At 46.3% G+C, this 27,746-nt stretch overlaps 1 protein-coding gene across 2 annotated transcripts in view; it reads left to right on the plus strand.

Moving 5' to 3' along the window:
* DYRK4 (dual specificity tyrosine phosphorylation regulated kinase 4) overlaps positions 1–27,746 on the plus strand; it is a gene marked incomplete at both ends in the record, with an annotated part of 55,588 nt that overhangs the window by 14,613 nt on the left and 13,229 nt on the right. The window contains 8 exons of one of the 2 annotated variants that reach the window (XM_080705742.1): positions 12,942–13,022; positions 13,680–13,793; positions 14,513–14,651; positions 16,957–17,120; positions 19,477–19,613; positions 19,921–20,061; positions 23,128–23,266; positions 26,576–26,657. In XM_080705742.1, the coding sequence (XP_080561868.1) occupies positions 12,942–13,022; positions 13,680–13,793; positions 14,513–14,651; positions 16,957–17,120; positions 19,477–19,613; positions 19,921–20,061; positions 23,128–23,266; positions 26,576–26,657 (997 nt within the window). The remainder of the gene's footprint in view (positions 1–12,941; positions 13,023–13,679; positions 13,794–14,512; positions 14,652–16,956; positions 17,121–19,476; positions 19,614–19,920; positions 20,062–23,127; positions 23,267–26,575; positions 26,658–27,746) is intronic. The other variant, XM_080705743.1, reaches the window with a different exon arrangement.

Here is a 27,746-nt window from a genome sequence, read left to right on the forward strand (position 1 = left end):
GCTTCTAATTTGGTATTCATCTCTGACTATGTATAATATATCATTAAGCCTATCATTGAATTGTAAATTATAATTGTTACCTTTTGTTTTTAAAACTTTTAATTTGTTCATTTAATGATATACTTTACTCATATTTTTAGTCTTTTTATTTCTTTAAGCATATTGCACATGGTCATTTTATAATATGCAATATAATATGCAATGGTAACTCTATATATTTGGACTTATGGTAACTCTATATATTTAGACTATAATGGTAACTCTAATATTTGGACTTATGTTTTCAAAGAAGAGGGGTCTGATTCTGGTGACTGTAGTTTCTGCTAACTCTCGCTCACAGTACTTTATTTCCTTGTGTATTTTGCAACTTTTAAAAAGGGGCCTTGCTTTTCAGAAAGGAAACTGAGTAGTCACGGTCTGTCTGACTTCAATGACCATGTGCTTTCCTCTATCCTGTAAATCCTCAAAGACCATTGGCTGATGAATTCTTTACAGGTCATCCCACAAGTGCTAACTTTGAGTCGGTCCCTGGTGCTAGGACACAAAATCAAACAATATACACCTTCTTCAGACGTAGCATGCACAGTCTAGTGGGAGCCTAAACATGCAGAGAGGTGATAATAAGGTAGGTAAGTGCTCTCGCTGAGGCAGAAACACAGTTATCTGAGCTCCTAGAGCAAGTTTCCTTGAGCCATTGTTTCCTGCTCAGACACTATCATCCTTCCCTGATGTGCCCGTAAGCCATAGTACCACCACGTGGCATAGTAGCAGGGCTTGTTGTCATTTGCATTCTCTTCTAAGTGAATGATACCCCCTGGAATGGTTCAAGGAGGTGGGCTAGAGGGAGGGCATTCCAGACAGAAAAAATAGCAAAGCCAAGGATCCCTAAAATCAAGGGAAACAGCCTTCGACATCACCTACGCTGACCCTCCTGCACGATACACAAAGTTATTTTATAGGATAGGAAACGTAGTGTGTAATTTATAGAATGATTCTTTCTTTTTTTAACATTTCTCTCTACTGTCAACTATAAGCAGATACCATCAGAATAAAAATGTTAACTTATTTTTAATTTGAGACATTTGGACCAGAAGTATTTTATTTATTTATTTATTTATTTATTTATTTATTTATTTATTTATTTAGTGGTACTGGGGGTGGAACCCAGGGGTTTTTTCTACCTCCAGGCTATACTCCTAGACCTATCTTATCCTTTATTTGGAAACAGGGTCTCACTAAGTTCTTGAGAGCCTCACTAAGTAGCTGAGGCTGGCTTCGAACCTATGTGATCCTCCTGTCTCAGCCTCCCAAGCGCGGGGATTACAAGCGTGTGCCACCACGCCCGGCTTAGACCAGAAGTATTTTATAATCAGTTTCATGGCTGAAAAAAAAAAAGAGATCAGAGGTGATCTCTGGGTCACCTAAGGGTTTCATTTCTGGACTTGGGTTTGCTACTGATTGTTGTGTTGTCTTGGACAAGTGACTTGAATAACCTTAGCCTTTCCTTCTCCACCTGTAAAATGAGGTCATTATATGATACTCTACATTCCCTAAGGTCACTTCCAGCGTCATGATTTTCCAAGCTCCATTAAATGGAGTCCAGAAGGAGATGCATCTCCCCCAGCGCCGTGCACTAGAAAATGATTCCAGTTTTCTGCACTTCCAGTCCTGTGCCGTTGCCCTTCCCTGGAGGATGGCCAGCATCTCCTTTCTCCACCTCCACCAGGGGCAGAAGCTGGTGGTCTGGGCGCCAAGGAGGATAGCACATCAGGCAGATGAGGACCTGGTCCCCCAGTGGCTGGTCATGTTCGTTGCACTAATGGGTCTCCAGAGGCCAGCCTTGGGGACTGGAGGCAGCTCTTTCCTGTCTAGGCATCCTGGACTTCCTCATGCACAGCAAAGGGGCTTTGGAGCCAGACTTTGCTAGAAGAGGTGCTGAGAGAGAGACCACGATTTGCCTATGGTCTGCAGCAGCCATAGTAGCTTGGTCCCTTAGCTGGAGGTGCAAGGAGACAGCCACCTCTCCTCTCCTATCAGCTTTCTGGGAGTCTCTACTGAGCCGAATTGTCTAACTTGTTGTGCTCTGTAGCGAATCCCCAAAGATTTCTCTCCTCATCACCCCCCCTCCCTGTGTCAATACATTTGTTTTGAACTCTTGGTTGTTCTGGACTCTGGAAAAGCATTATGGAGCCTGTAAAAGAGGAAGCTGTGAGCTGATATTGCAGAACTTGAGCCTCATCTGTCTGCTCAGACACAACTAGCCACTTGGGATTTTTTTTTTTTTTAATGAAGAGGAGGAAGAGACAAGGAGGAGTTAATTGAAAAATAGCCTTTGAGGTATGACCGAGGCGGGATCATCTAGTGGAGTTATGCCTTTCCGATGATGGGTGGCCAGGGGGCAGGGGACCAGGATACCTTGATGCTCACCAAGACCTTGATCGCTTTTTCTCCTGAACATCTTGGTTTCTGTCCAAGGTAATAAGATGAGGGTGGTGCATCTTAGGATTTTGCTCTAACTAGGTCTAAACAGGGAACCAGATCCATTATTCTTTAGTGGTTGGAGGAAACAGGATATACCCTGGTGGCCCCCGGGAAAGCTGTGGGAGAACATGTGCATGTTGGGGTTGGGGCCTGGCATGTAAGAATGCAAGCAGAGGAAGGGGAAGGAGAACGCCCGGGCAGAGGACGCTGCCGTGAGGTATGGGGTGGGTTCCACTCCGCCCGCACCTCTTCCCTGCCCTCTGACATGGCAGTCCCATCGTCGGATCACTGTGCTTCATAGGGGATATGCTCCTGCCTAACTGCATCTGTGAGCTTTTCTTTCCTGGTTCATCTCTTTAGTTCCCCAGCACCTTAAGTATTTCCCTTCAGTAGAGATCTATTTATTTGGTGCTGTTTTTTTCTGGGCATTCGTTTTGAAAATGTGGTGGCCTCAGAGGGGGAGCAGGCAGGTGGATTCTCATGTGTGAATTGGCTGATTAGAAGGCTTGCCTTCAAAAGTAAGGGCCAGGGAGCAGGAGAGTACTGGTCCCTGGTAGAAATGGGAGCCACAGGAGTGGGAATGAAGCAACACTGGGGACACGGTGGACTGTCAGCCAGAGAGGGGCTGAAGTCGAAGCTCAGCTGTCTCCCAGGTTGGCTTAGAGACATCTCAAGTCTTTTAGGACAAATGCTAAGCTGTCCTCCTCCCCCTCCTCCTCCTCCTCTTCCTCCTCCTCTTCCTCCTCCTCCTCCTCCTCCTCTTCCTCCTCCTCCTCCTCCTCCTCCTCCTCCTCTTCTTTCCTTTCTTCATTTAGTAAATATTTAAGTGCTACCAGTGTGAGATGTCATGTTAAGCCTTGAGACCCTAAGGGGAGACCCAGGTCTCTTAATAAAGAGTGTTCACTAAATCAGAAGAAGAGTTCAAGTGTGGGAAAATGCCCAGGTGCGTGAAGGAGGCTTAGAGTGGAGGACGTGGCAGTGGGCGGGTGGTGGGAGAACATTCCCAGGGGGATGGAGAAAGGACAGAAGTGCTGAGCTGTGAAACAGCATGGGGTTTGGAAAGTGCAGATTCCCCCAGTGATGGAGCTAAAAGGGCCGGGCAAGGCCACAGCAAGGGATGAGGATGGGCGGGTTTTGATACTCCAGGACTCCTCTGCCCTGAGAAGTCCCTGGGAAATGTCGGCTGTGGTCACATGATTCATGCTCACCATATTTCCTCAGGCAGCTGCATAGAGGACAGATTGGGGAGGGTCTGGGAGGGAGACAAAGGCTGTCTGTGCCTGAACTAGGACCTGGTGGGTGCAGAGTCAAGAAGGGGTCTCTATCTCACACAGCTATACTCATGGCAAGAATCACAAGTGATGAGTTACGGGTTTGGGAAGGCCTTCTCACGCACCTGCAATGGCGAGGGTTGAGATTACTCCAGCCAGCTTGTGTCGATTAATGTGGGTGGGCAAGTGAGGCCTCCCTCTGGCCTCATACAAAGAGGCAACCTGCAACAGCCCCTGCTCCCCCAACATTTTATAAAGGCCTCCATCTGAGATGCTCGGCAAATCCAAGATTGGCTCTGCAGGTGATCCTAGCTCCGGCCCAGCTCTTGTCATGATGCCATGGGTGTCCCTGTGGGGATCCCCAGACAAAGGGATTGCTTTTAAGGTCCCAGGACTGGAACATCATGAATGGCCTCATTTTTTTTTTCTTACCATAGAATCTCAAGGAGGGAGCTATGAATGAATTATAAATTAGAAAGGATAACTAAACATCAATGACATACATTAGCATGTGCTTTCTGGATCTGGCCATCCAACTCACTGGGGGAGCTTTTAAAAAAATATGTAGCTTTTAGGTGGGCATGGGGATGCATACCTGTAATCCCAGTACTTGAGAGGCTGAGATAGGAGGATGGCAGTTTCCAGGACAGCCTCAGCAATTTAGTGAAACTCTGTTTCAAAATAAAAAAGAAAGCTGGGCATGGTGGCACACGCTTGTAATCCCAGTGCTTGGGAGGCTGGTTGAAGCCAGCCTCAGCTACTTAGTGAGACCCTGTTTCCAATTAAAATATGAAATAGGTCTGGGAGTATAGCCCAGAGGTAGAAAGCCTCTGAGTTCTATCCCCAGGATCTCTATCTCTCTCTCACACACACACACTACATAGTAATAAATAAATAAAAATAAAAAGGAGCTGGGAGTGTAGCTCAGAGATAAAATGCTCCTGGATTTAATCCTCAGTACCAAACACACACACACACACACACACACACACACACACAAACACACATACATACATATGTATATATATATGTATATACATACTTGCATATACATGTAATCTGTTTCTGGGCTAGCCACTGCGAACTCTAGACCATGTGTTCTCTGTGCTTATCACAGCGGACAGGGATGTGCTCAGGGAATGTGTTAACAGTGATGGTCCATCCCAACCCTGTCTCCTTCTGGCTTGGGGAGGCAGGAGGGAGGTGTTGCTAGAAAACCCCTCCAGGCAGGAAGAAGGGCGGGATCCCAGGGACTGACCAGTAGCTAGAATGGTTTGGCACCTTTGCAAAGGTTTTGCGTAAATGGCAGGTGAGGAGTAGGGGGCGGGGAAGCTGGTTTCAACTTTCCCACCTGCCTTGGAATCAGCTTTTAAACCAAACTAAGCTTCTATTTGAGGAAGGCAAGCTTGTGTTCGCAAAGAAAGGAGATGGAATGTGTGTGTGTGTGTGTGTGTGTGTGTGTGTGTGTGTGTGTGTGTGTGTAACTTTTTGCTGAGAAACCAAAAGAAGTGTGAGAACCCAGGTGCCTGGCCTAGTGAGAACTAGCCAGCCAGCTTAGAGCATGGCGAGGTGGAGGAGAGGCCAGGGCTGGAAACTTGAGGTTCTCTCTGATCAGCTCTCGGTACCTGTTGATGCACAGCCCAGTCCCTGTGGGTTTATTTCCTGGCTGTGGCAACCATAGCTGGAGACAATAGAGGAGGTGGAACTCTTTTATATTTTATTTTATTTTATTTTCTGGTGCTGGGGATGGAACCCAGGGACATTCTTCCTGCAAGTGGCACCCCCAGCCTATTTTATTTTTTATTTGGAAACAGGGCCTTGCTAAATTGCTGAGTCTAGTCTTGAGCCTGCAATCCCTCCTTTCTTGGCCTCCCAAGTACTGGGATTACGGTGTGCGCCACCACACCCAGCTACGGGTGAGACTTAAGGGCCAGTCGCTCAGCCCAAATACCTTGCTACCCTCTCCTACAGCCTAACTCACTTTCTCCAGGGTCCTACCTTGTCCAGAGTGCTCCCCACCCTTTTTATCCCCCACCCCATCATTGCATTTGTTGCGAGGTGATCTACAGAGACGAGCCAGACTCCGAAGTGCCAGAGAGGTCGCTTTATTTACCAGCCAGCCGGAGGAAGCGGTACCCCCATACTGCTACCTTTTATACCGGCTGACCCGGGCAAGCAGCAATTGTGAAAATGCCCCCTGGTTACAGAGTTGGGGGTATGGAAAAGTCAGGTTTTCACGTTTATAAAATCATTATTTCATTTGACAGATGCCAGGTGTTCATTCAGGACAGACATCCTATCTTACTCAGATGCTTTCTTGTGGCCAAGACAGAATCCTCATACCTTGCAGCAATGCAGCAGATTATAGAAGCAGATAATAGCAGCCAAAATTCCTTTACATATCCAGGTTTAGTTATGGGATGGGATTGCCTAAGGCTTCTGCCTAAAAGGGACACACTGCTTCACACTGAACCCTTGATAATTGCCCTTGGTAATATCTTTGGTTTTTAAATGATGATATTTAATTAGAAAGGCAGTGCGTATTTGTATACAAGGTTTAGAAAATACAGGAGCTTCACAGTCGATTCTGTCTATATAGGAAACTTCCGAGATCTGTAATGCCCGCAAGAAGAGGCGGAAAGAGATCCGTCGGCTTCCTCTGCTGTCCTGTCTCATTTGCAGTATCCATAGGCCGTGGGCTACACCTCGGGCACCACCGTCTCAGAAATAGATTCCCCGAAGGGTTCAGAGCAGTTCCTAGTGGAGGCAGGAGGGGAACACCATTCAGGATCCGCAGGATGATGGAAAAGAATGTTAGCACAGGCCAGTCAGAGACAGAGATTTGTTTAGGAAAGCAAGAAACACACATGCAAGGGAATGTGAGCCATCTCCGGAGTGAGGGCTGCATGCCTGGGGTTTCATGGCCCTTCTTTTAAAGGAAACTTTGCAAATGTCGAGCATGAGAGGTGTGCAGGTGGCATCCGTCTAATAAATTCAATTCCTTTGATCAGAGCACAGGGCAGGTGACAGTGGTCTGTTTCTTCTCAGGTCTTCAGGTTAATGTTATCGGGTTGATGGATAGCACTTGGGCTGTGCCTATATCATTGGTCTTTGAACAATGTCTTTCTTTAGACTTTTTTATCAGTCTAAAATACATTTTTTTTTTACGGGTCTGGGGATGGAACCCAGAGGCATTTGACCTCTGAGCTAAAAAAAACCCTGCCCAATTTTTTATTCTTTATTTTGAAACAGGGTCTCACTGAGTTGCCAAGGGCCTCACTAAGTAGCTGAGGCTGTCCATGAACTGCATTCCTCCCATCTCAGCCTCCGCATGCTGGGATTACAAGCGTGCACCACCATGCCTGGCTCTCTAAAATACATTTTTAAGCTAACAAAGTATTTATGCACTAATTAATTGAATTTACAGTACTTTAAGATTTGCTGGACCTTGAAAGAATTCAGATTTGGAGAAAAACAGGCTTTCTGGGTAAAAATGAGGTCTGTCATGTAGTTTTTAGGTTTAAAACCTACAGTCTCCCTTGCTTTTCCCCACTTGTCTCCTGTTTATTTGGTTCTACCTCAATAACTTTGCTATGTGCCCCTGTGAACAACGTAGTTTACACTGAAGATTTTATATTTAGATAGAGAGTACAGGAATATTAAAGAGATTCCTGTGATACTGGCTTACAAGTCAGCAAAGGATCAAAGGTCAATGTCAGGAAAGCTTACTATACAAAAGAAAAATCTTATTTTGCTGTTCTGAATATGAAAGATCACACCTCCCCACTCCCCAGTCCCTGAGCATGCTATGATAGAAGAAAGTGCTGAGATGGGATGTTGTGTGCTATTTGTTAGCATTCTTACTGCTGTGACCCAAAAGACCTGATGATAACAACTTAGAGGAAGGAAGATTAATTTGCTCACAGTTCTGGAGATTTCAAGGATTCACGTTAGGCCGGGTGGAGTCTATGGAGTGCAGGGTTTGGCATGGGAAAGCGAGAAAGAGCATGCAGGGGGGGCTGCTCTCACAGAACAGAGACCAGAAGCAAGAGAGAAAGCTCAGAAGGGGAGTTTGTAGACACATACACAGCCTTCCAGTGACTCACCTCCTCCAGCTATATCCACTTAGGTTACCACCCAGTAGATCCATTACCATGAATTCATCTGGTGAAATTAGAGCTCTTGTAATTCAATCCTATCACTTCTGTACATCAATACATGAGTTCTTCAGGGGACATTCTATATCCAAACTATAACATGTATCTCTTAAGAAAGCTTCTAGGACTGGACAATAAGCAAGCTCACCATCTTATGTAAATACTGCTCTCTAAGAACGGGCTAGGGAAATGCACAACCCATACGAAGCCACCAGTCCTCAGGGTGGCATGGACAAACCTGGGGCAGCTGGAACCCCAGCCATGCACGCCTCCTCTCTTTATCCTAGGTTGCCGTACAAATATTATAATTTTCCACATGTGCCATCCTGTGACAAAGGTTGGGAAGCACTGCTCTATTCAACGGTTCTGTCTTGGTTCTACGAGAGGAAGGATGAAGGTTTGTGTTAGCCAGCTTTTTGTTACTGTGACAAAATGCTTGAGAGAATCTATGCAGAGGAAATGTTTATTCCAGCTCACAGTTTGAGAGGTTTCCATTTCATGGTCACTTGCCCTGTTCCTCTGGGGCTATAGCAAGTTAAAACACTATGGTGCGGAACACATGGTGGGATAAACCTACTTACTTTATAGTGACTGGGCGGGAAAAGAGTGAGACGGAAAGAGGTTGGGGTCCCATTATCCCCTTCAAAGGCGTGACCCTCAACAACCTAACTTCCTTCTGCTAAGTTCTACCTCTCAGGTTCTGCCACCTCCCAGTAGCACCATGGACTGGGGAACAAGCCTTTAACACATGAGCTTTTGGGGGACATTTAAGATCCAAACTACCCCTGGGTGCAGTAACACACACCTATGATCTCAGTTCTCCGGATGCTGAGATAGGAGCATCACAAATTTGTGGTCAGTGTGCGGTAACTTAGTGAGACTCTATTTTAAAAATAAGAAGCGCTGGGGGTGTAGATCAGTGGTAGAATCTCTCTGTATTTAATTCCCAGTACCACATACATGCACAAAAAGATCCAAACTATAGTAAAGTTGTCTTTTTCTCCTTCCTTCCTTCCTTCCTTCTTTTTATTCTTCCTCTTTCTTTTTTTCTCTCTCTCTCCTTTTTATGTTACTGAAAATGGAATCTAGGTGAGCTCTACCTGTGAGCTATATCCCCAACCCATTATTATTATTATTATTATTATTATTATTATTATTATTATTATTTTGGTGGTGCTAGGGTTCCTGGAAGCCCTTCTACCTCCGGGCTACACTCCCAGACCTACTATATATATAATTTTTTTTTTTAAACAGGGTTTCCTAAGCCAATGAGACAGGCTTCGAACCTGCGTGATCCTCCTGTCTCAGCCTCCCAAGTACTGGGATTACAAGTGTGTGCCACCACGCCTGGCTCAAGAATTTTATTTTAGAGAAAGACTCTTTAGAACAGACTTATATTCACAGAAAAACTGAGCAGATGTTAACCGAGTCCCTATATATTACCCACCTGTATACAGTTTCCTCTATTATCAATATTTTAATATTAGTATAATGCACTTGTTATAATGAACCAATATTGACACATTAGTATTAACCAAACTCCATACTTCATGCAAATGTCCTTAATTTTAACCTGATCCCGTTTGTGTGTCCCAGGGTCCCAGCCGTGACATTTAGTTGTGATGATTCTTTAGTCTCTGCTTGACTGTGACGGTTTCTCAGACTCCTCTTGTTTGTAATGACCTGGATGGTTTTGAATACGGGTCGGGTATATTGTAGGGTACCTCAGTACTGGAACTCACCTATATGTATCATGCTTTGGTCGGGGTTATAGGAAACCCATGGAGTGAAGTGCCGCTGTCACCAGTCATACCCGGAGGGGGTGATACCGACATGATCCTGCACTGCTTATGCTGATCATGAACACTTGGCTGAAATAGTGCTTGTCTCGCTTCCCCATGGTGAAGCTACTCTTTCTCTCCCTTTCCACATTATACTTTTTGGAAACTGGTCAGTAAGCATAGCTCACACGGAAGGAGTGGGGATTCATGCTGCCCCGCCCTCTACCGAGGAGTATCTATAGAACTCATTCTTCTGCAAGAGAGCTGACTCTTCTCCCCATGTATTGCTTCAGTAAATTGCATCACATATTTTGATCAATATGAGCTTGTAAGTATTTCGTTTTATTTAAATGATTACCCAATAATACTCCTGTTTGTCCCAGCTCTGGCTCTTGGGAGCCCCCGCGCCCCTTTGGCGTGCCCCTTCAATCTGAATTGTTTCTGTTTTTAGAACTTTCTTAATTTTGGTGTCTACCAAGATGCTCCAAACTTACCTTATATATTTCCTGCCCCGGTCATAAATCATTTTTCTAAGGATCCCTTATTCATTCCTCTTACTAGAGAATGGTGTCAGACCAATATATGGGTGCTAAGTGTGCTTATTTAACTAAGATGGGATTTCCTTTTAACTCCTTTTGGTTGTCACACACGCGTGCTAACCTACGCTTGTGCACATGTCTATAACTATTTCTCTATGTCTGTCTGTATCTACATTAACATGAGCTCTTAGGAGCTTTCAGTCAAATCTATTATAGCATGATGGCAATGTTACTTGAACATTACTGATCTATAACAGTGAACAAACCTAGTTTCTACCAACTTTCCTCCAATACTTAATTGTTCAATTCCAATATATGTGTATGCCAGCATCGGAGCACTAACCCGTGAGGTATTTTGTTTCGCTCTGTCCTTTTCTCAGATCCAGCATTTAACCATTTTAAGGTTTGACATTTTCTTGTTCATCCTCCACCAATGTCATTGGAAGGAGCAAAGGTCTACATTTAGCAAATGAGGAAAATGAACCCTATCAAACACTCTTAGCAAGCCGGGCGTGGTGGTGCACGCTTGTAATCCCAGCATTCGGGAGGCTGAGACAGGAGGATCCTGGTTCAAGGACGGACTCAGCTACTACTTAGTGAGGCCCTTTGCAACTCAGTGAGACCCTGTTTCAAAATAAAGAATAAAAAGTAGGGCTGGGGATGTAGCTTGGAGGTAGAATGTCTCTGGGTTCCATCCGCAGTACTGCAAACAAACAAACAAACAAACAAACAAGCAAACAAACAAACCACTCTTAGCATATGCAAGGCACTAGTTTAAGCCTCTTACATGTATGAATTACTTTACTTCTCCTGAGAGCCAAATGAAGTTGTTAATGATATTATCCTCACATGTCATGAAGAAAGGTTAATAACTTTCCCAAATTCAAACAACCAGTGAGCTAAGAACGAAAGAGTGTGACTTCCAAGCCCATACTCATAAGTGCTGTATCATGTCACATTATTTTCTGAAATGCTGCTTGGCACTTAGGGTACAGACTGTCAGTGGTTCACTGTTGCCCGTAGGAGGAAGGTGAAGTTTCCTAGCCTAGCTTTCGGCACTTTCTACAGCCCAGAGTCAACCCCCTGCCCCAGCCTACCCAGCGTGACCAGTACATCCTCAGGACATGCCCAGACATTGTCTCGCCTCAAGAGCATACTTCCTTTCCTAACTCTCAGCTGAAGCTCAGACCAAGCCCCACACATTCCAGATGTCCTTCCCCGTCCTCCTGGACTTACAGAACTTACAGTGCTTTCTCCATTGTCCACACTTGGCGCTCACACCCTTTGTCTGATACTTAGTCCGGGTTGTGTCTGTCGGTTTCTCCACTTCCCCTTCAATGCCAGCTTGTTGTCACTGCTGTCTCTTATAAGTTTTAATCTTTTTTTTTTTTTTGTAGCATTAGCAATGGAACCCAGGGACATTCTACCTCTGAGCTACATCCCCAGCCCTGTTTTATTCTTGATCTTGAAACAGGGTCTCACTAAGTTGCAGAGAGCCTCACAAAGTAGCTGAGGCTGGCCGCAAACCTGCAATCCTCCTGTCTCAGCCTCCCAAGTACTGGGATTACAAGCGTGCGCCACCACGCCTGACCGAGTTTTGCTCCTCACAAGCCTAGCGAATGAGCAGTAGAGACTCTGTGAGACTCGCGATTGCCGTGTTTCCTCAGGTGTCATCATCTCCGTTTGTTAGATAACCATATCCTGCAGGGAGGGAGCACATTTCAGCAAATTAACCATCGTGGCCTGAAACTACGCTCTATGATGTCCCCTCTCCCTCAGATTATCTTCCTATTTCAGGAAGTCAAGACTGACTACTCTAAATACCATCCCCTCAGCGCAGCCCCGTGAAAAACTTAGCTGTGCTGGAAGAGAAGAAGGGTTGGACCCAGGCAGTGGCCAGTTTTTACAGAGGTGGATCTGGCCTTGTTGTACCTCGGCTTGAGATAAATGTCCTAGTGTTCCCTTGGAGAGGTCTAGGAGCAGGAGAACCCTCAACCTACTGAGTTCTACTTTGAAGAACAGAACCTGTATTCAAGCTGAAGCCCACTTGCTCAACTTTAGTTATTCCAATGCTATCTCACACTCCATTTGATTGTATTGTAGCTGAAATTTTAATCTCACTCTAAATAATAACAGCCACAAATGGCGGCTCTAATGTGCCAGTTATAAGTTTTTCAAATGGACAGTAAACAGCCATTAGATGATTGTTTATCTACGCCCTGCCCATAATTATGTCGCATAGCTCTATGGTGTTCTTCCCACCCTTGGGACACCCTGCTCTAAGATCCTGGTCTAGCTAGGCACTTATATTCTCACACCTTCAGGCACATTTCATCCTGGACCAACTTGTGAATATTTTCTTTTCTATGGACCAAGAGCAAGAGCAACTCAGCTTCCATTCCTTACCTGTCTAGGGATGCTAGCTAAGTAAGACTTTGTTGGAAGAAAGGGTGATACCGATTTTTTTAAGGTGTGAAAACCACAGGATAAGTCCATCTATGATTAACGCTTCTGGGAAGATCATTTGGGAAGTAATTCATTCACGCATTCACTAAGTACTCCCTTGAGTTTCTCTTAACTCTTTCTAGCTCAGGGTCAGGAGAGCTGGCTTCAAGTGCATCTTGTTTATTGTAATGAAATGAAATAAATGTCCAGTTGGCTTGGGATGAAGCCATACCAAGCCCTTTCACAACTCTCTTCTACCTGATTCAGGTCGAGAGTAAGCCTTTGGTGCTGTTCCAGAAACCGCCTTCCAAGGTCAAGAACCTCAGAATGACCCGGTACTTGCATAAGGTAGGAAGTGATGTTAGTGATTTTCTCTAGGAAAGGATGAGGGTGGGTAGATGGATGAGGTAGCTTTTACAAACATTGCTGGTCAACTGAGATGGCGATGGGTGCACTCTGCCCACATCACCGTGCTCCCTCTCCACATGCTTGTGAATACAGCTGTTTATTGATAGCTAGGCCTTATCTTTTCCGGTCAATCAGTTATAGGAAGAAGGGGTCCAAGTAAGAAGGTCAAGTCTATAAAATAGCCATAGAGGACATGGGGGCTAATGTTATACCAAGGAAGATTTCATTGTATAGCAGAAAGGACCTTCCCCATGTTTGGGTGGTAAGATATTGGAATGATAATAATTATGGTTCCTCATTATGGAATATTCTACCTAAGTGGTTTCCACAAAAGCCTCATGAGGTAGGCCCCACTTTTAACCCCGTAGCAGTGATGAAATACTTGAGGTTTAGGAAGAGAACCAATGTTCAAGGTCCACAGAGAGTCAGAGGTGAAATGGGGATTCAAACCCAGAGCCCATAGGCTTCCTGGAATCTCCTTCTCCACCCCTGAGTTCCCCAAGAACCTGGTTTAGGCACCTCCTCTGTGGAGAGGAGATGAGCCTGGAGACATCTTCTTGCTTGAGGTTTGTGTACCTTATCCAATTTCTCCTGTAGAATACAAACACCAGCATTACTTCACTCCCTTTTGTGGACACCAAAAAGAAGAATACAGTTAACTTGCCACGCATCAGCAACAAAATCCTTCTGAAGACGCCCAGGCTGTGTCAGGTGAGCACAGGGCAGTGGACATGCCCCGGGCACGCAGGTGAGAGGCCCGGTTCAGCCCAGAGCCAAACCTGGACAGGCCAGGAAGGCGAGGGAAAGCACAGTGTTGGCGGAAGCGCTGGGTTCCAGTCCTGTCCTCACTCCTTGTATCAAATGTGAACATGAGCGAGTGAGCCGTGGGATTTCTCTTATCTGTAAAATGAGCCCTCTGTGGAGTGGCCAGGAGGCTCACTGAGCACAGGAAAAGTGAAGTTCTGGCATATAATGGCAGAACCAAAAATGACACTGTTTTCCTCCCATGTCCTTGCAAGGACCAGATGACATTAAAATAAGGGAAAGTAACAAGTCAAAGAGCTGCTGTTCACACACAAGTGCAAGCTTCTGTGCTCCCAGGCAAGTGGCTTTATCTAGTTGGGCACTGAATTTCTCAAGGACAGCAGTAAAAACTGTCCCCATCTCTTCCTACAGTGACACACCATGGGGGTTGTCAACCGCACACTGGAGTGTTCTTGGGTCTCCCAGGGTGTAATATGAGAATCAGATGGATACCACTTTGGGGAGAAAGGTTGAGAAAATCTACTGAGCCTTAGCTACCATTTTCTCCCTGAAGAAATAGGAAAATGTCCTGAGTGGATGTGGATGTCTGGGCTCATAAAAAGTGGTTTATGAGCCCCAGGAGAAGTGGAAGTAGTCCTTTATTGCAAACCTCTTTCCCTGGACAGGAGACTCAAACTCGCAGTCAACTGCCGGCCTCTGAGCACAAGGTTTCAGAAATACCTTTCCACTCTAGCATTAAAACCCAGGACCCCAAGGTAGAGGAGAAACCGCCCAGCAAGCACAAGATGCCTCTGACAGCAGCAGGTATGACATTGGGGCAGTAGCGGGCAGGGAGGGCTGGCTACGAGTGGTCAGGTGTCACGGGTGGAGCTGAGCTGGAGAGGGCTTAAACTACCATGCGTTGGAGTGGTCAACTGGGGCAACATGCCAAAATGAAAGAAGGCAAGCCCTTCGCATCAGTATAAGCAAGAGGCTAAGCAGGAGTTAGCAACAGCTTCACACGCTCTGGGTTTTCCCCTGGAACTGCACTGGGTAAGGGTCAGGTGTGTTAGTGGACATGGAGGGTCGGTGTGTTAGTGGACACGGAGGGGAAGCCAGGAAGAGCCCTTGGAATTGCTTGTGGTGAGGCCTGAATGATCTCAAGTAGGATATGTGGCCAGAAGCCAGGCCCCTCACGAGGTTCAGTGACTCAGGACCTCTTAGGAGTCAACTGAAGAGAACCAGAGCCCAACGGGCATCTGCGTGTGCCAACACGTGCCCCAAGGCCTTCTGCCACAGTGATGGGTTGGAAGTGGTTAAATGAGCGCAGGAATGGAAACCTCAGTCCTGAGCTAGTCTGCCTTTGAGGAGGTGAGACCTACCTCCCTGCCGTCTTGGGCCTTCATTCCGTCCACTGGGTGGGGAATGCACCTTGTTTTGTGGAAGGACACAACTGTCCTTCCACAAATACGACGGCAGAGGGCGCGCTTGTACAGGCTCCTCATAGTTCCTTCCCCACCTCTCAGCAGTTTGTCAAATAACCTGGTGTCAGCCTGATGTGGTGGCACACGCTTTTAATCCCAGCGCTTGGGAGGCTGAGACAGGAGGATTGCACAGGTTCGAAGCCAGACTCAGCTACTTAGTGAGACCCTGGTTCAAAATAAAATATAAAATAGGTCTGGGAGTATAGCCTGGAGGTAGAAGGCCCCTGGGTTCTATCCCCAGTGCCACACACACACCACACACACACACACACACACACATACACACACACGTAACCTGGTGTCTCCTCCCCCATTCCTGGTTTCTCTTCTTTTGTGTATTCTCTATTCTCTAGTTCATCTGTGAAAATGTGACTTTCACTCCCATCCTCTCACCCCTGCCCAACACCAGACCCCAGATGTGACCTGTCCATGAAACATAGATGCTAATATGTGCACCACCAACCAGAATGGGGTCTCGCTGCCCCCCTCGCAGATTCCAGTGGGAACACCTGCTGGCCCTTTAAGGTTGCAGTTACGTCACTGCCTGACCCCAGAAGACATTGTAGTTTTATTTTGTATTGATTCATTATTTTTATTGAAATCAACATACATTTAGAAATTTGCACAACTTGAATAGCATTGTAGGAAGCCTCTTTATTTTCTGTTCTAGTTTATAAAACCCCCAGAGAATAACCATTATCCTGACGTATAATGCCACGGATTTATTTATATTAGTGGTGTCATTTAGTAAACATGCTTTTGTGTCTAGCTTCTTTTGCTCAACAGTATTTGTGAGATCCATCTATGTTGTGCAGTAGATTTTTCTTTTCATTGTTGTATAACATTTTATTTTTTATAGCCAGGTCACAATTTATTGTTCCATTTACTATTGAAGGACATTCAAGATGCTTCTGGTTTTGAGTAATTATGGGTAATTTTCTGCTCTGAAAAATCTTCTATGAAGAATCCTGGATGTGTTCCGTGGTGTATATATGCCTAGTTTTTTTTTTTTCTTTCTTTTTCTTTTCCCTTTCTTTCTTTCTTTCTTTTTTCTTTTTTCTTTTTTGTGGAACTGGGAATAGAACCCAAGGACATTGTATCTCTGAGATATACCCCCAGGGTCTCACTAAGTCGCTGAGAATCTCACTAAGTAGTTGAGGCTGGCCATGAACCTGCGATCCTCCTGTCTCAGCCTCCCAAGTTGGGATTACAAGCCTGTACTACCAGGCCCGGCTTATGTGCCTAATTTCTTTCAGGCAACATATCGGAGTAATATGACTGAGTCAAAAGGTGACATTGTAGAGACTCTGTGGCCTGATACCACCTGAACTTGGGCAAATACGACCTTAATATGCTTGTTGACATGGAGTTTACTCCTGGATTTTTTTTCCCATGCTACAGCAACCAAGAGCTAAACTCTCCCTTTTCTTACCTTTGTAATTTCCCCTTGACTTGCTGAAATACTTGCAAGACCTTGACATCTTCCCTTGTTACCTTTTCATCTGGTGAGATTTTGCACACATGATCTTGAGGAGGCCCCCCATGTGAGGGAAAGGCCAACACACGGCAAAGACCCTCAGACCGCCTGCACCCCGGGCAAATGCCCGTGTCGCCTCAGCTTAACCACTGCTGTGCTTCCCACACAGAGGCCCTAAAGATCTTTAAGAACAAGCTGTCTTCTTACGAGCAAAATGAGATCCTGGGCTACACTGAGCTGTGGTTCCTGGGGCTTGATGCCGAAAAGCTCAAGGTGGCTCCTGAGAAATCCAACAAGACAAGTTTTGATGATGAACATGGCTCCTACCTGAAGGTGACGGGGGTGGGGGGTGGGTCATGGTTAGCTCAGGGGCTTGGGGGCAACAGAGACTCCCCAAGGAAAGGAATATATGGGGGGGTAATGTATAGTGTTTTGTGGGGATATATTAAGACTAGGCATCCTGAAGGATTCTAGTGGGTTCGAACCCAAAGAAATATCATGTTTAAGAAGTGAGAAGTCATGCAAACTATAACAGAACCAGGAGTTTTGGGGTAACAAGTTTGTGTCCTGGGTGATCTCTCCCACAGGCTAAGTTGCTGAGGTTGGCCTCGAACCTGCGATCCTCCTGCCTCAACCTCCCAAGCACTGGGATTACAGACATGTGCCACACTTCTGCCTTAAAGTGTAGACTCTTACCCATCAGGTCCAGGATGGGACCCTTGAGATTCTGCGTTTCTGAAAAGCATCCAGGTGATGCCCAACCGTGGGTCTCTTGACCACATGTTGAGAAGTGAGGATATGGCTTTTAATCACATAGCCTTTGTCTAGAGTCCTGGTTTTCAACAATTTTAGGTCAGAGGTCCCCTTGGGAGTCTGACAAGGGTCTCCCTTTGGGAATCCTTATCCCAGAAAAGGCAACCTGTACATTTGAAATGTTTCAGGGGATTAATGAGCCCTTGTTTAAGAATCCCCAGTATAAACCTTATCTCTAATCAGACATTCTCAACCCCTCCGTTTCCTTTCTTTATTCTACCCTACCTGAGCCTTGAGCCTTTGGGAAATTCCCTAGGATGTCAACATTACCTTTAAGTGAATTCACTAGAACTGGGTTTATGCTCTGGGCTAAATCTTCAGTGCACACAACCCAATTTCTTTCTTTCTTTTTTTGGGGGTGGAGGGGATACTAGGGATGGAATCCAGGGGCATTCTACTTCCAAACCACATCCCCATCTCTATTTTTTATTTTCTATTTTGAAACAGGGTCTCACTGAGTCGCAGAGGGCCTCACTAAGTAGTAGAGCAACCCAATTTCTAAACAAGCGACAGCCACATTCTTGAGTTTATTCTGTCAATAGCTGTAAACTGTATACATACTATGGAGCGCCTGTCATACATTTGGGCATTTGCTAGACTTTGAGCACAACAGGGCCTTTGCTCTCAAAGGACCACCGTCAATGCTGAAGTTGGCATGTAAGCAAATAATTTGGATGCTGGAACACTGGTGGTATAAAGAAGATACATACAAATGCTTGGAAGACACACATGTACCTTAACACCAACACGTGTACATGGTCTGTCCCATTTTCATGAGAGATCTTTAAAAGTAGACTAACCTATCAGTACAAAATTGCTTATGCTAATTCATGGTCTCGACTGCCCCTGTATGGACCATCTTCCACCCTGCTACTGCACACACATTCACAAACACATCCTGAGGACTGTGCACGCCTCTCTCTCCCCCTCCCACTCACGAGTGTAATACTAGAAGTCAGAGGCCTACAGAGCTTGAGGACCTTAGAGATCATCTTATCAGAATTTCATCCTTATCTTTATGGATGAGGACACTCAGAGTCCCGGAGTGGCTAATGGGAAGGCACCTAACTGAAATCTTTAAGGGAAATGTTTCATGACGTTGACTAAATACTTGCTTCCTGGTTTCCTGTCCAAGGATAAACATGGATGATTCTGACATTTTGGAAAATATTGCTCTTACCAAGAAAGTTCCTACACCTCAAGATAGGACTAAATTTGTACAAGTTCAGGGGAGAACTACATTTGGCCAGGGAGGGATGGAACAGACATAAATCCTTTTCTGATTGACGGAGGCACATATGAAAATCCCCCTCCCCAAAACTGGAGCCGTGGTTCAACTTGAAAAATCATGAAATGTACAAAATGGAAGGGACCTTCAGTTTTGTCCAGCCCTCTTACTTTTTTTTCTCTTGATACTGGAGATTGGACCCATGGACCTTCTACTTTTGAGCTGCATGCCCTGCCCTTTTTATTTCTTATTTTGAAACAGAGTCTCACTAAATTGTTGAGGATGGTCTTGAACCTATTAACCTCCTGTTTCAGCTTCCCAAGTACTAGGATTACATGTGTGAACCACTGAGCCTGACCACCAGCCCTATTGTTTTATGGGTCCTAAGACATGCAGGAAACTAAAAGATTGGGATTAGAAGCTAATGTTTCTAAAGACCTCCCAATGTTCTTAGCACTGGTTAGCCTGGATGGGGCTCATGAGAACCCCCCTGGTACCATGTTGGTGGCTTGGGATCCAGGCAACAACCTAACCACCACAGTAGCAAAGATAAGAGTGAGCCCTGAGCTGGGGGGTGGGGACCCCAGGCCCGGGGTCAGGGCAACCCAACAGCCCATGGCTCTTCTCACTGCTGGCTGGCTTCTGTAGGTCCTGCATGACCACATCGCCTACCGCTACGAAGTCCTGGAGATGATTGGAAAAGGGTCCTTTGGACAGGTGGCTAAGTGCTTGGATCACAAAAACAATGAGTTGGTGGCCCTGAAAATCATCAGGAACAAAAAGAGGTGCGGCTTGATAGATGACCTGGGCTAAAGAGGCGGCCCCTCGGCTCTAGTGTTTCAGAACACCAACCCTTCCTTACTCTGCTGTCTCCTCTCCTCTCTCTCCCCATCTTCCTCTTCCTCTTTCTCTACCTGTCTGAGTCTGGGAACGGGCAAAGAGGAGGCAAAAGCGTTGGGGTTTGCGTGCTTTTTGCCGCCCTGGATGTTCTCCTGGGGCTCGTGGGGAGGGGCTCGCTGCCGTGGCACAACTTGACACCTGTGTTTTTTTGTCCCCATTCCCTTCCCTCCCCGCCACCCAAAACCACCCCAGATTTCACCACCAGGCCCTGGTGGAGCTGAAGATTCTGGAGGCCCTCAGAAGGAAAGACAAAGACAACACATACAACGTGGTGCACATGAAGGACTTTTTCTACTTCCGCAATCACCTCTGCATCACCTTTGAGCTCCTCGGGTCAGTCACCGTGGCTTCTGAATATGTTTCTTTCTTCTCCTTCCCTTCTTTTCTTCCTTTCCTCCTCCCTTCCTTCTTTCTTCTATTCTTCTTTCTCTTTTTCTTTCTTTTGTGGTGTTGGGAATTAAACCCAGAAACATTTTACCTCCAAGCTATATCCTATTTTGTTTTATTTAACTTAATTTAATTTAAATTTTTGTTGTGATACTAGGGATTGAACCCAGAGACATTCTACCTCTGGCTACACCCCTAGCCCTTAATTTTTTTTTTTAAACAGAGTCTTGCTAGGTTAGTGAAAGTCTTGCTACATTGCTGAGGCTGTCCTCAAGCCTGCAATCCTCCTATCTCAGACTTCCATGTGCTGGGATTACAGGCATGTACTGTCACACCTGGCTAATTCATTCTCTTTTGAAAAATTGCTTAAGGCCGGACGTGGTGGCGCACGCTTGTAATCCCCGCGCTTGGGAGGCAGAGACAGGAGGATCACGTAGGTTTGAAGCCAGCCACGTGCGCTGGCTTAGGAGACCCTGTTTCCAAATAAAAATGTAAAAATAGGTCTGGGAGTGTAGCCCGGAGGTAGAAGGGCTTCCAGGAACCCCAGTACCACCAAAAAAAAAAATTGCTTAAGTGACAGGTGGGAAACTCTGAAGTCTGAGCGCTGGATTTTCTTGGGTGAGAATATCCAATGAGCAGTGTAGACACAGCAGCCACTCAGTTATCAAGAAGGTCCAGGAGCGAGGAGACTGGGACCGAAAGCTGAGATGCCACCCATCTCTTTGAGCCTGTCCACCTGCTAGTGCACCAGTGTGGCCTTCCCTGGTGCCGAGTACTGGACTCGGTGATAGAACCCAGCAAAGCCTGTGCCCTCCAGAGCTCAGAGCGCTGAAAAGGACTATCCTTTAGCCCCATGTTCCTCAAACAATGGCTTCCCAACCCTCTGTGCCGAGGTTAGAACCCAGAGGAACAGGCAGCTGGATGCTCAGAGGGACTTTGAATGATAAGGACAAGAGCAGATATTTCTGGTAAGAGAGCAGAACCCTGACGTCCATTGGCATCGCCCAGCTGAATATTGGAGCTGAAAAGCTGATCGGAGAGGCCTGCTGATCTGATTGCTTTCTCTCTGACAGGATTGTCTGGTGCAATTGAAATAAAACCAGGAATGCAGAATGCATCTAGCAAAGGGGAAAGGTCTGGGGTGAGCCCTGGGGGTTGTGGATCCACTGAGCTGGTAGCCTGGTGTCCCCCAACATGGTCACTAATGGTGAAGTTCTAGGAACCAGCTAAATAGCAAGGCAGAGGAGAGTGGGCTCCTCCCCGTCTCCTGTACTTAAAAAATGTGGTCTACTCTGCAGGATGCAGGAGACAGTTAGATTCTATGGAGCAAAGGGGACAGCCCAGGCTGCCTTTCTTGGCCTTTAATGACAGTGCCCAGATAGGCTATCACTGTGTTGACAAGAACTCCCAGCAGCTCAAGAGAGGCAGCTGCGTGGAGGAGAATCCTCAGACCAGTGAGGCCGCAGAGGTGCCCGGGGTCGAGGGTCAGGATGGGGCCAGAGCCAAGCCTCACACCTCCATGGTTCCCCTCCAGAAGGACTGGCTTCTTAAAAGCTACCAATGCTGGAGAATCTTGGAAAGGGGAGATTAGGAGGAACCAGGAACCACCTGGGGACTAAGGTATTGACGGTCACTTCTGGATCCTTCTCTTTCCCTCCTCTCTCCATCTCACAGTTTGCATGAAGGGTCACAAACTAAACACTTACAAAAATGTTTTACTTTTTAAATATTTGGATGTGAGCCGGGCGTGGTGGCGCACGCTTGTAATCCCAGCATTCGGGAGGCTGAGACCTGGAGGATCGCGGTTTGTGGACAGCCTCAGCTACCTAGTGAGGCCCTCTGCAACTCAGTGAGACCCGTTTTCAAAATAAAGAATAAAAAGTAGGGCAGGGGGTGTAGCTTGGAGGTTGCATGCCCCCTGGGTTCCATCCCCAAACCCGCAAAAAAAATAAAAATAAATAAATAAATATTTAGATGTGTGTGTGTGTGTGTGTGTGTGTGTGTGTGTGTGTGTGTGTGTGTGATGCGTGCACGTGTTACTGGAGATTGAACCCAAGAGCTCTCCAAGTTGTACCCCTCAGCCCTTTTTATTTTTTATTTTTAAACAAGGGTCCCACTAAGTTGCTGTGGCTGGCCTAAAATCTGCAATCCTCCTGTCTCAGCCTCCTGAGTACTGGAATTATAGGCATGCACCATGTCCAGGTAGATTTTTTTTTTTTGGTAAATGCTTTGTGTTAATTCCCAAGATTTATGAGTGATCAGATTTCAGATTATTGAGCTTGCTTTTGTATAATACTGAAGGCTCTTGCCCCTCTAGAGAACTGGGGATCACCAGCAAGAGCCAGCTTCCATGACTGCCAGGCCAGGTTAGATGGGACCCGACAGAGTACAGCTCCCTAGTCGGCCTCAGCCTCTCCTCTGCCCACACTCATGTCCCAGTACTTTCCAGGAGTCTGAAGTACTTAGCCTTATCAGGCCTGGGTAGTGGTGTCTGCTTGGTAGAGTGACTAGTAATCAAAGGCCTGAAGAATTCATAGTTTGGCCCAACCTCTCTTTTTTCTTTTGCTACTGAGGATTGAACTCAGAGGGATTCTACTCGACCCGCACCTAAAGCCCTTTTAATTTTTGTGTTTGAAACTGCATCTCACTAGGTAGGTTACTGAGAGCCTTGCTAGATTTCTCAGGCCTCCAAAAGTGCTGGGATTATAGACACCACCATGCCCAGGTGGTCCAGTCTCTTTATGAACACAGGCAAAAAAGTGCTTATGCAGCCTTGTTGAGTAAGACATGAGAATATATCCAAGAATGGGAATCCAGCGTGGCTGGATGCCATCCCAAGCCTACCATGAGACCGTGGGAAGGCCAAGTTTATCAGATACCACAGCCCTGCTTCCTGGTCTGAGAGTTGCCCACTTTAAAGGGAATCCAGACAGCATGGGTTTGTTCGCAGGTTCAGATTTAGCATGGTAGTTGCGATGCTCACACACTCCGCCTTTTCTCTGTCTTCCCCAGCATCAACTTGTACGAGTTGATGAAGAATAACAGCTTCCAAGGCTTCAGTCTGTCGATAGTGCGGCGCTTCACGCTCTCCGTTCTGAAGTGCTTGCAAATGCTTTATGTAGAGAAAATCATTCACTGCGACCTCAAGCCCGTGAGTACAACCCATGTGGCCAGGAGAGCGGGTTCCCACCTCTCCCTAGTGCTGGGGCAGCCAGCGAGCCGGGGCTCCCAGGATCCTGTGTACAGACTGAAGTGAAGGGATGGGGAGAGCGAGATGGGGAGAGATGTGGTGTAATTGAGGCCGATAGAGGCAGGAAGGTGTGAAGACTCTTCTGTAGAGGGGCGGGTTGGTTGACCATCAAGGCGTATTGTAAGAAGCCCTGAGTGTCGGGGCTTACTCACTTTCTCTTTTTAATCACCAGTCCCCTGTAGCCCTGCAGAGTTCTCCCTGGGCTCTAGAGTTTCCATCGTGTGCTCTGCAGGGTCTGCACGGGAAGATGGCCTATTCTACTAAATCCTCACTAGATCCTCCGTCCTGGGAGTTACTCCCAGGGCACAGTACACCCAGACCACTGTCTCTACTCCAGTGGGTGTGCTTGTCTTACGAGTCCTGCTAGTGCTGCATACTTAGCTCCGCATTTGATTTTGATGGCTTTGCCCAAAAATTTCTTCTTTTTTTATGTGGTACTGGGGTTCCTGGAAACCCTTCTACCTCCGGGCTACACTCCCAGACCTATTTTTTTTTTTAATTTTTATTTTGGAAGCAGGGTCTCTTAAGCCAGCGAGGCTAGCTTTGAATGTGCGCGATCCTCCTTTCTCCACCTCCCAAGCGCGGGGATTACAAGTGTGCGCCACCACGCCCGGCAAAAATTTCTTCTTTTTTATATATACTTTTATTGGTATGTTGTGATGATGCATCGTAATGAGGTTCAGATTGACACGAGCATATATAACATCGTACATGCGCAGAGCACTTGGTGTGCCTCCTTCTGGATCTCCCCCTCCTCCTCCCTCTCCCTGGACATGCTGTTGAGGTTGGTAGCAATACCTGATGTATTACCTTATGTGCACATAGCATTATTTGAACTTTATTATTTAAAGTTCAAATAGGACTTTATTATTTATTTATCAGGGAGAACTTTATTATTTCCTTTATCAAGCCTCCTTTTCCTTCTTCCCCCGATCTCCTTCCACTATTTTATGGTCTTTCTTCACTAATCTAAATAGCTTCTTTATCCGTATTTCAAGCTCCCCTGATGTCAGGAATGTGTCTTTTCACCACTATGTCCCCCGGACCTAGCATGGTACCTGGAAAGAGTAACAGGGGGCAGTAAGTAAATGCCTGTTAAACGAGCTGACAGTTGCAAACTCACGGAAATAATGCAGAGAGGAAGCTAAGGACAACGGAATGGCTCCCGGATACGAGAACATCCCTTTCCTTTTCCTTACTCCCTACTCTCCACTCCCCAAACTGAATTTATTTTGGGAAACTGTAACCCAGGGGATAACTTGGGGTTATTTTGTAATTGGAGATTATCGCTATAGAAATGTTCTCTCCGGGCCTCACAAGCGTAGGGGTGCACTGATTTTTTTTTTTTTTTTTTTTTGGTGGTACTGGGGTTCCTGGAAGCCCTTCTACCTCCGGGCTACACTCCCAGACCTGTTTTTACATTTTTTTATTTGGAAACAGGGTCTCCTAAGCCATCGCGCACGGCTGGCTTCGAACCTGTGCGATCCTCCTGTCTCTGCCTCCCAAGCGCGGGGATTACAAGCGTGCGCCACCACTCCCGGCAGGGGTGCACTGATTTTGTCTCCACCTCCAAGTTCTCAGCTTTGCAGCCCTAAGAGTCACAACACCCGTGGTCTTTGGGCTTAAATGACTGACTTTCACCAAGGCAATTCACAAGACCCCCGATAGCCAAAATATCAGAAGACAGATTTACTTGAGAAATAGATCAAGTAGACTGAATATGTATATTCCTTTGGGAAGCGCGTGTGTGCGCATGCACACACACACACACACACACACACACACACACACACACACACACCAGGAGAGTGTTTTTGATTCAAGAACCAGGGAATTTTTCTTCTAAACTCAGTGGTCAGTGTGGATGATCTCTGATTGCCCTTTGCATTCGTGCCCTCCACAGAACTTTTTCTGACAATAAGGTGGGAGATGGGAGGGGTTGTTACTTTGCCTTCCATCACTGTGACAAAATGCCTGAGACAGGCAACCTAGAAAGAAGAAAGCTTTCTGTTGGTCCACAATCCCTGAGGTTTCGGTTCATGGTCAGTCGGCTCTGCTGCTCTAGGCCTGTGGTGAGATCAAAGCTACTCACTTCATGGAAGAAAGGGGTAGGCATCCCGATTCAGCCTCAAGGCCACACCCCCAATGGCCTAACTTTCTCCCAGAAGACCACACCTCTTTTTTGGCACTTGGGATTGAACTCAAGGGAATTCTACCCATGAGCTACACCCCTAGCCATTTTTATTTATTTTAAAATGGGGTCTCACTAAGCTGCTGAACGTCTTGTTAAGCTGCCAAGGCTGGCTATGAACCTGCGATCTTCCTTTGTCAGCCTCCTAAGTCCTGAGATTACAGGCATATGCTATCACCTCTGGCTTAGGTCACACCTCTTAAAGGTCCCACCACCTTTCATTAGTCCTGCAGGCTGGGGACCAAGCCTTCAACACATGGGCCTTTGGGGGATATGTAAGATTCAAACTGAAATAGAGAACCAACTCCATCTAGGAAAGGGGCTTCCATGAGGCTAGAAACAATAGAAATTCTTGCTTTTAAAGGCTTTTGTTAACTCTCCTGGAGTTAACACATCCTTTAGAAATGATTCTATGGGATGAATGAATCTTAGTTTGTGGAGTCTTCAGGGGAGGCCTTCTCTGCCATGCATGCAGTGCTAGTGCTTAGTAAGCAAGCAGATAGTTCATCTGATGGTGAGATCCTCGAGGCACAGTTAGGACTTAAATCTTCCAGCCCCCGTGCTCAGAGGAGAGCCCAGAAGCTCCGCCTTCCAATTCAGGGGCTAACAGCATGAAGACCACGAACCCCAGTCAAATCATTGCCTTTTCTGGGATGGGGAGGGATGTCTTCTACCATTACAGCAGTATGTCAGCAGGGGGCATTTAAGGTGAACATCACGCAACCAACCCCGAGCCTTCAGGAGTTAATCAGTATGGGCAAGTAAACACAATAGACACAAAAGAAACAGTAGTGCATCCTGGGTCCAAATAAGATAGAGAGCACAAGTCCGTGGGAAAGCGGGAGGGTGGGGTGGGACAGTGGGAGGAGGAGAGGATGTGGGAGGGGGACTTGGAGGTGGCTGGATTCGAAAGAAGTCTTGCAGGGTGTCAAGCATGTGGGTAAGTCGAGAGCCTAGGGAACATTAATTTTTATAAACCTGACTTAATGTCTCTCTTTCTTTTTTCTCTCTCTCTCTAGGAAAACATAGTGCTCTACCAAAAGGGCCAAGTCTCTGTGAAAGTTATCGACTTTGGATCCAGCTGTTATGAACATCAGAAAGGTAGGCGCCACGCCGACCCCGGGGCCGGCTTCTCCCGTCGCAGTCTCTCCCCCTTCACACACGAGGCCCCTGGCTGCCAGCGTGGGATCCGCCATCGCCATGGCCAGCGAGATTTTGAACAAGACGCCTCACCTCTCTGAGCCTAAGTTTCCTCACCTATAAAATGAGAAAGTGAAATTCTCAGACCATAAGTGCTCTCTGAAGCCCTCATATTCTGTGAGGTGGAATTAATTACCCAGAGCACTGGATCAAGAAGGCAACTAAGGCCGGGCGTGGTGGCGCACGCTTGTAATCCCTGCGCTTGGGGGGGCGGAGACAGGAGGATCGCGCAGGTGGCTTAAGAGACCCTGTTTCCAAATAAAATATAAAATAGGTCTGGGAGTGTAGCCCGGAGGTAGAAGGGTTCCATCCCCAGTACCACCAAAAAAAAAAAAAAAAAAAAAAGGCATCTAAGTGTACAACACAATCTTACCACAAGGCGCCCAGAAGTCATAGTTTTCATGGCCTTACCTTACATGTGTAAGTCTAAATTTTGGGGGAAGATCTGGGAGGCTGGGCTTTAGAAAACAGCCATTCTAAAGTTAGGAATTCACTCCCCTGCATCCTCTCAGCTTTCTACTTTCTTCATGCTACAACCCGGGAAGTAGCCCTGGAGTATGTTTACACCCACATTTATTGACTTTGATTTAATAGTCTGTTCCTTGGCTTCTATCGGGTGCAATGTAGAAACAGGCACCGCTCAGTCAACATCTATATGCTAGGTGTCATTCCCTGATTGGGTGCTTCCCCAAAATAAAAATAAATAAACAAGTGAAAGAATATTTTCTGCTCTGGGTTGCTTACTGTAATGCAAGAGACAGAAAGATAAAAAGAGAATTCAATAGGTACAATGGTTATAGAGGCGCACTGGTTGTATTAAAGGCATCACAGAAACGAGGGACTTTGGGCTGGTCTTTCTGGTGGCAGGGATGTCAGAAGTAGCCTCCAGAAGCTGAAGAAGGGACTGCCTGACAGGTGCTCCCAAATATTCTGCAGAGCCTCTTTAACCCATGTCTAAGCTGGGCGTGGTGGCTCACGCTTATAATCCCC

This window comes from Muscardinus avellanarius (genome assembly GCF_963383645.1).
Source record: "Muscardinus avellanarius genome assembly, chromosome: 11".
In the NCBI taxonomy this organism is placed as follows: domain Eukaryota; kingdom Metazoa; phylum Chordata; class Mammalia; order Rodentia; family Gliridae; genus Muscardinus; species Muscardinus avellanarius.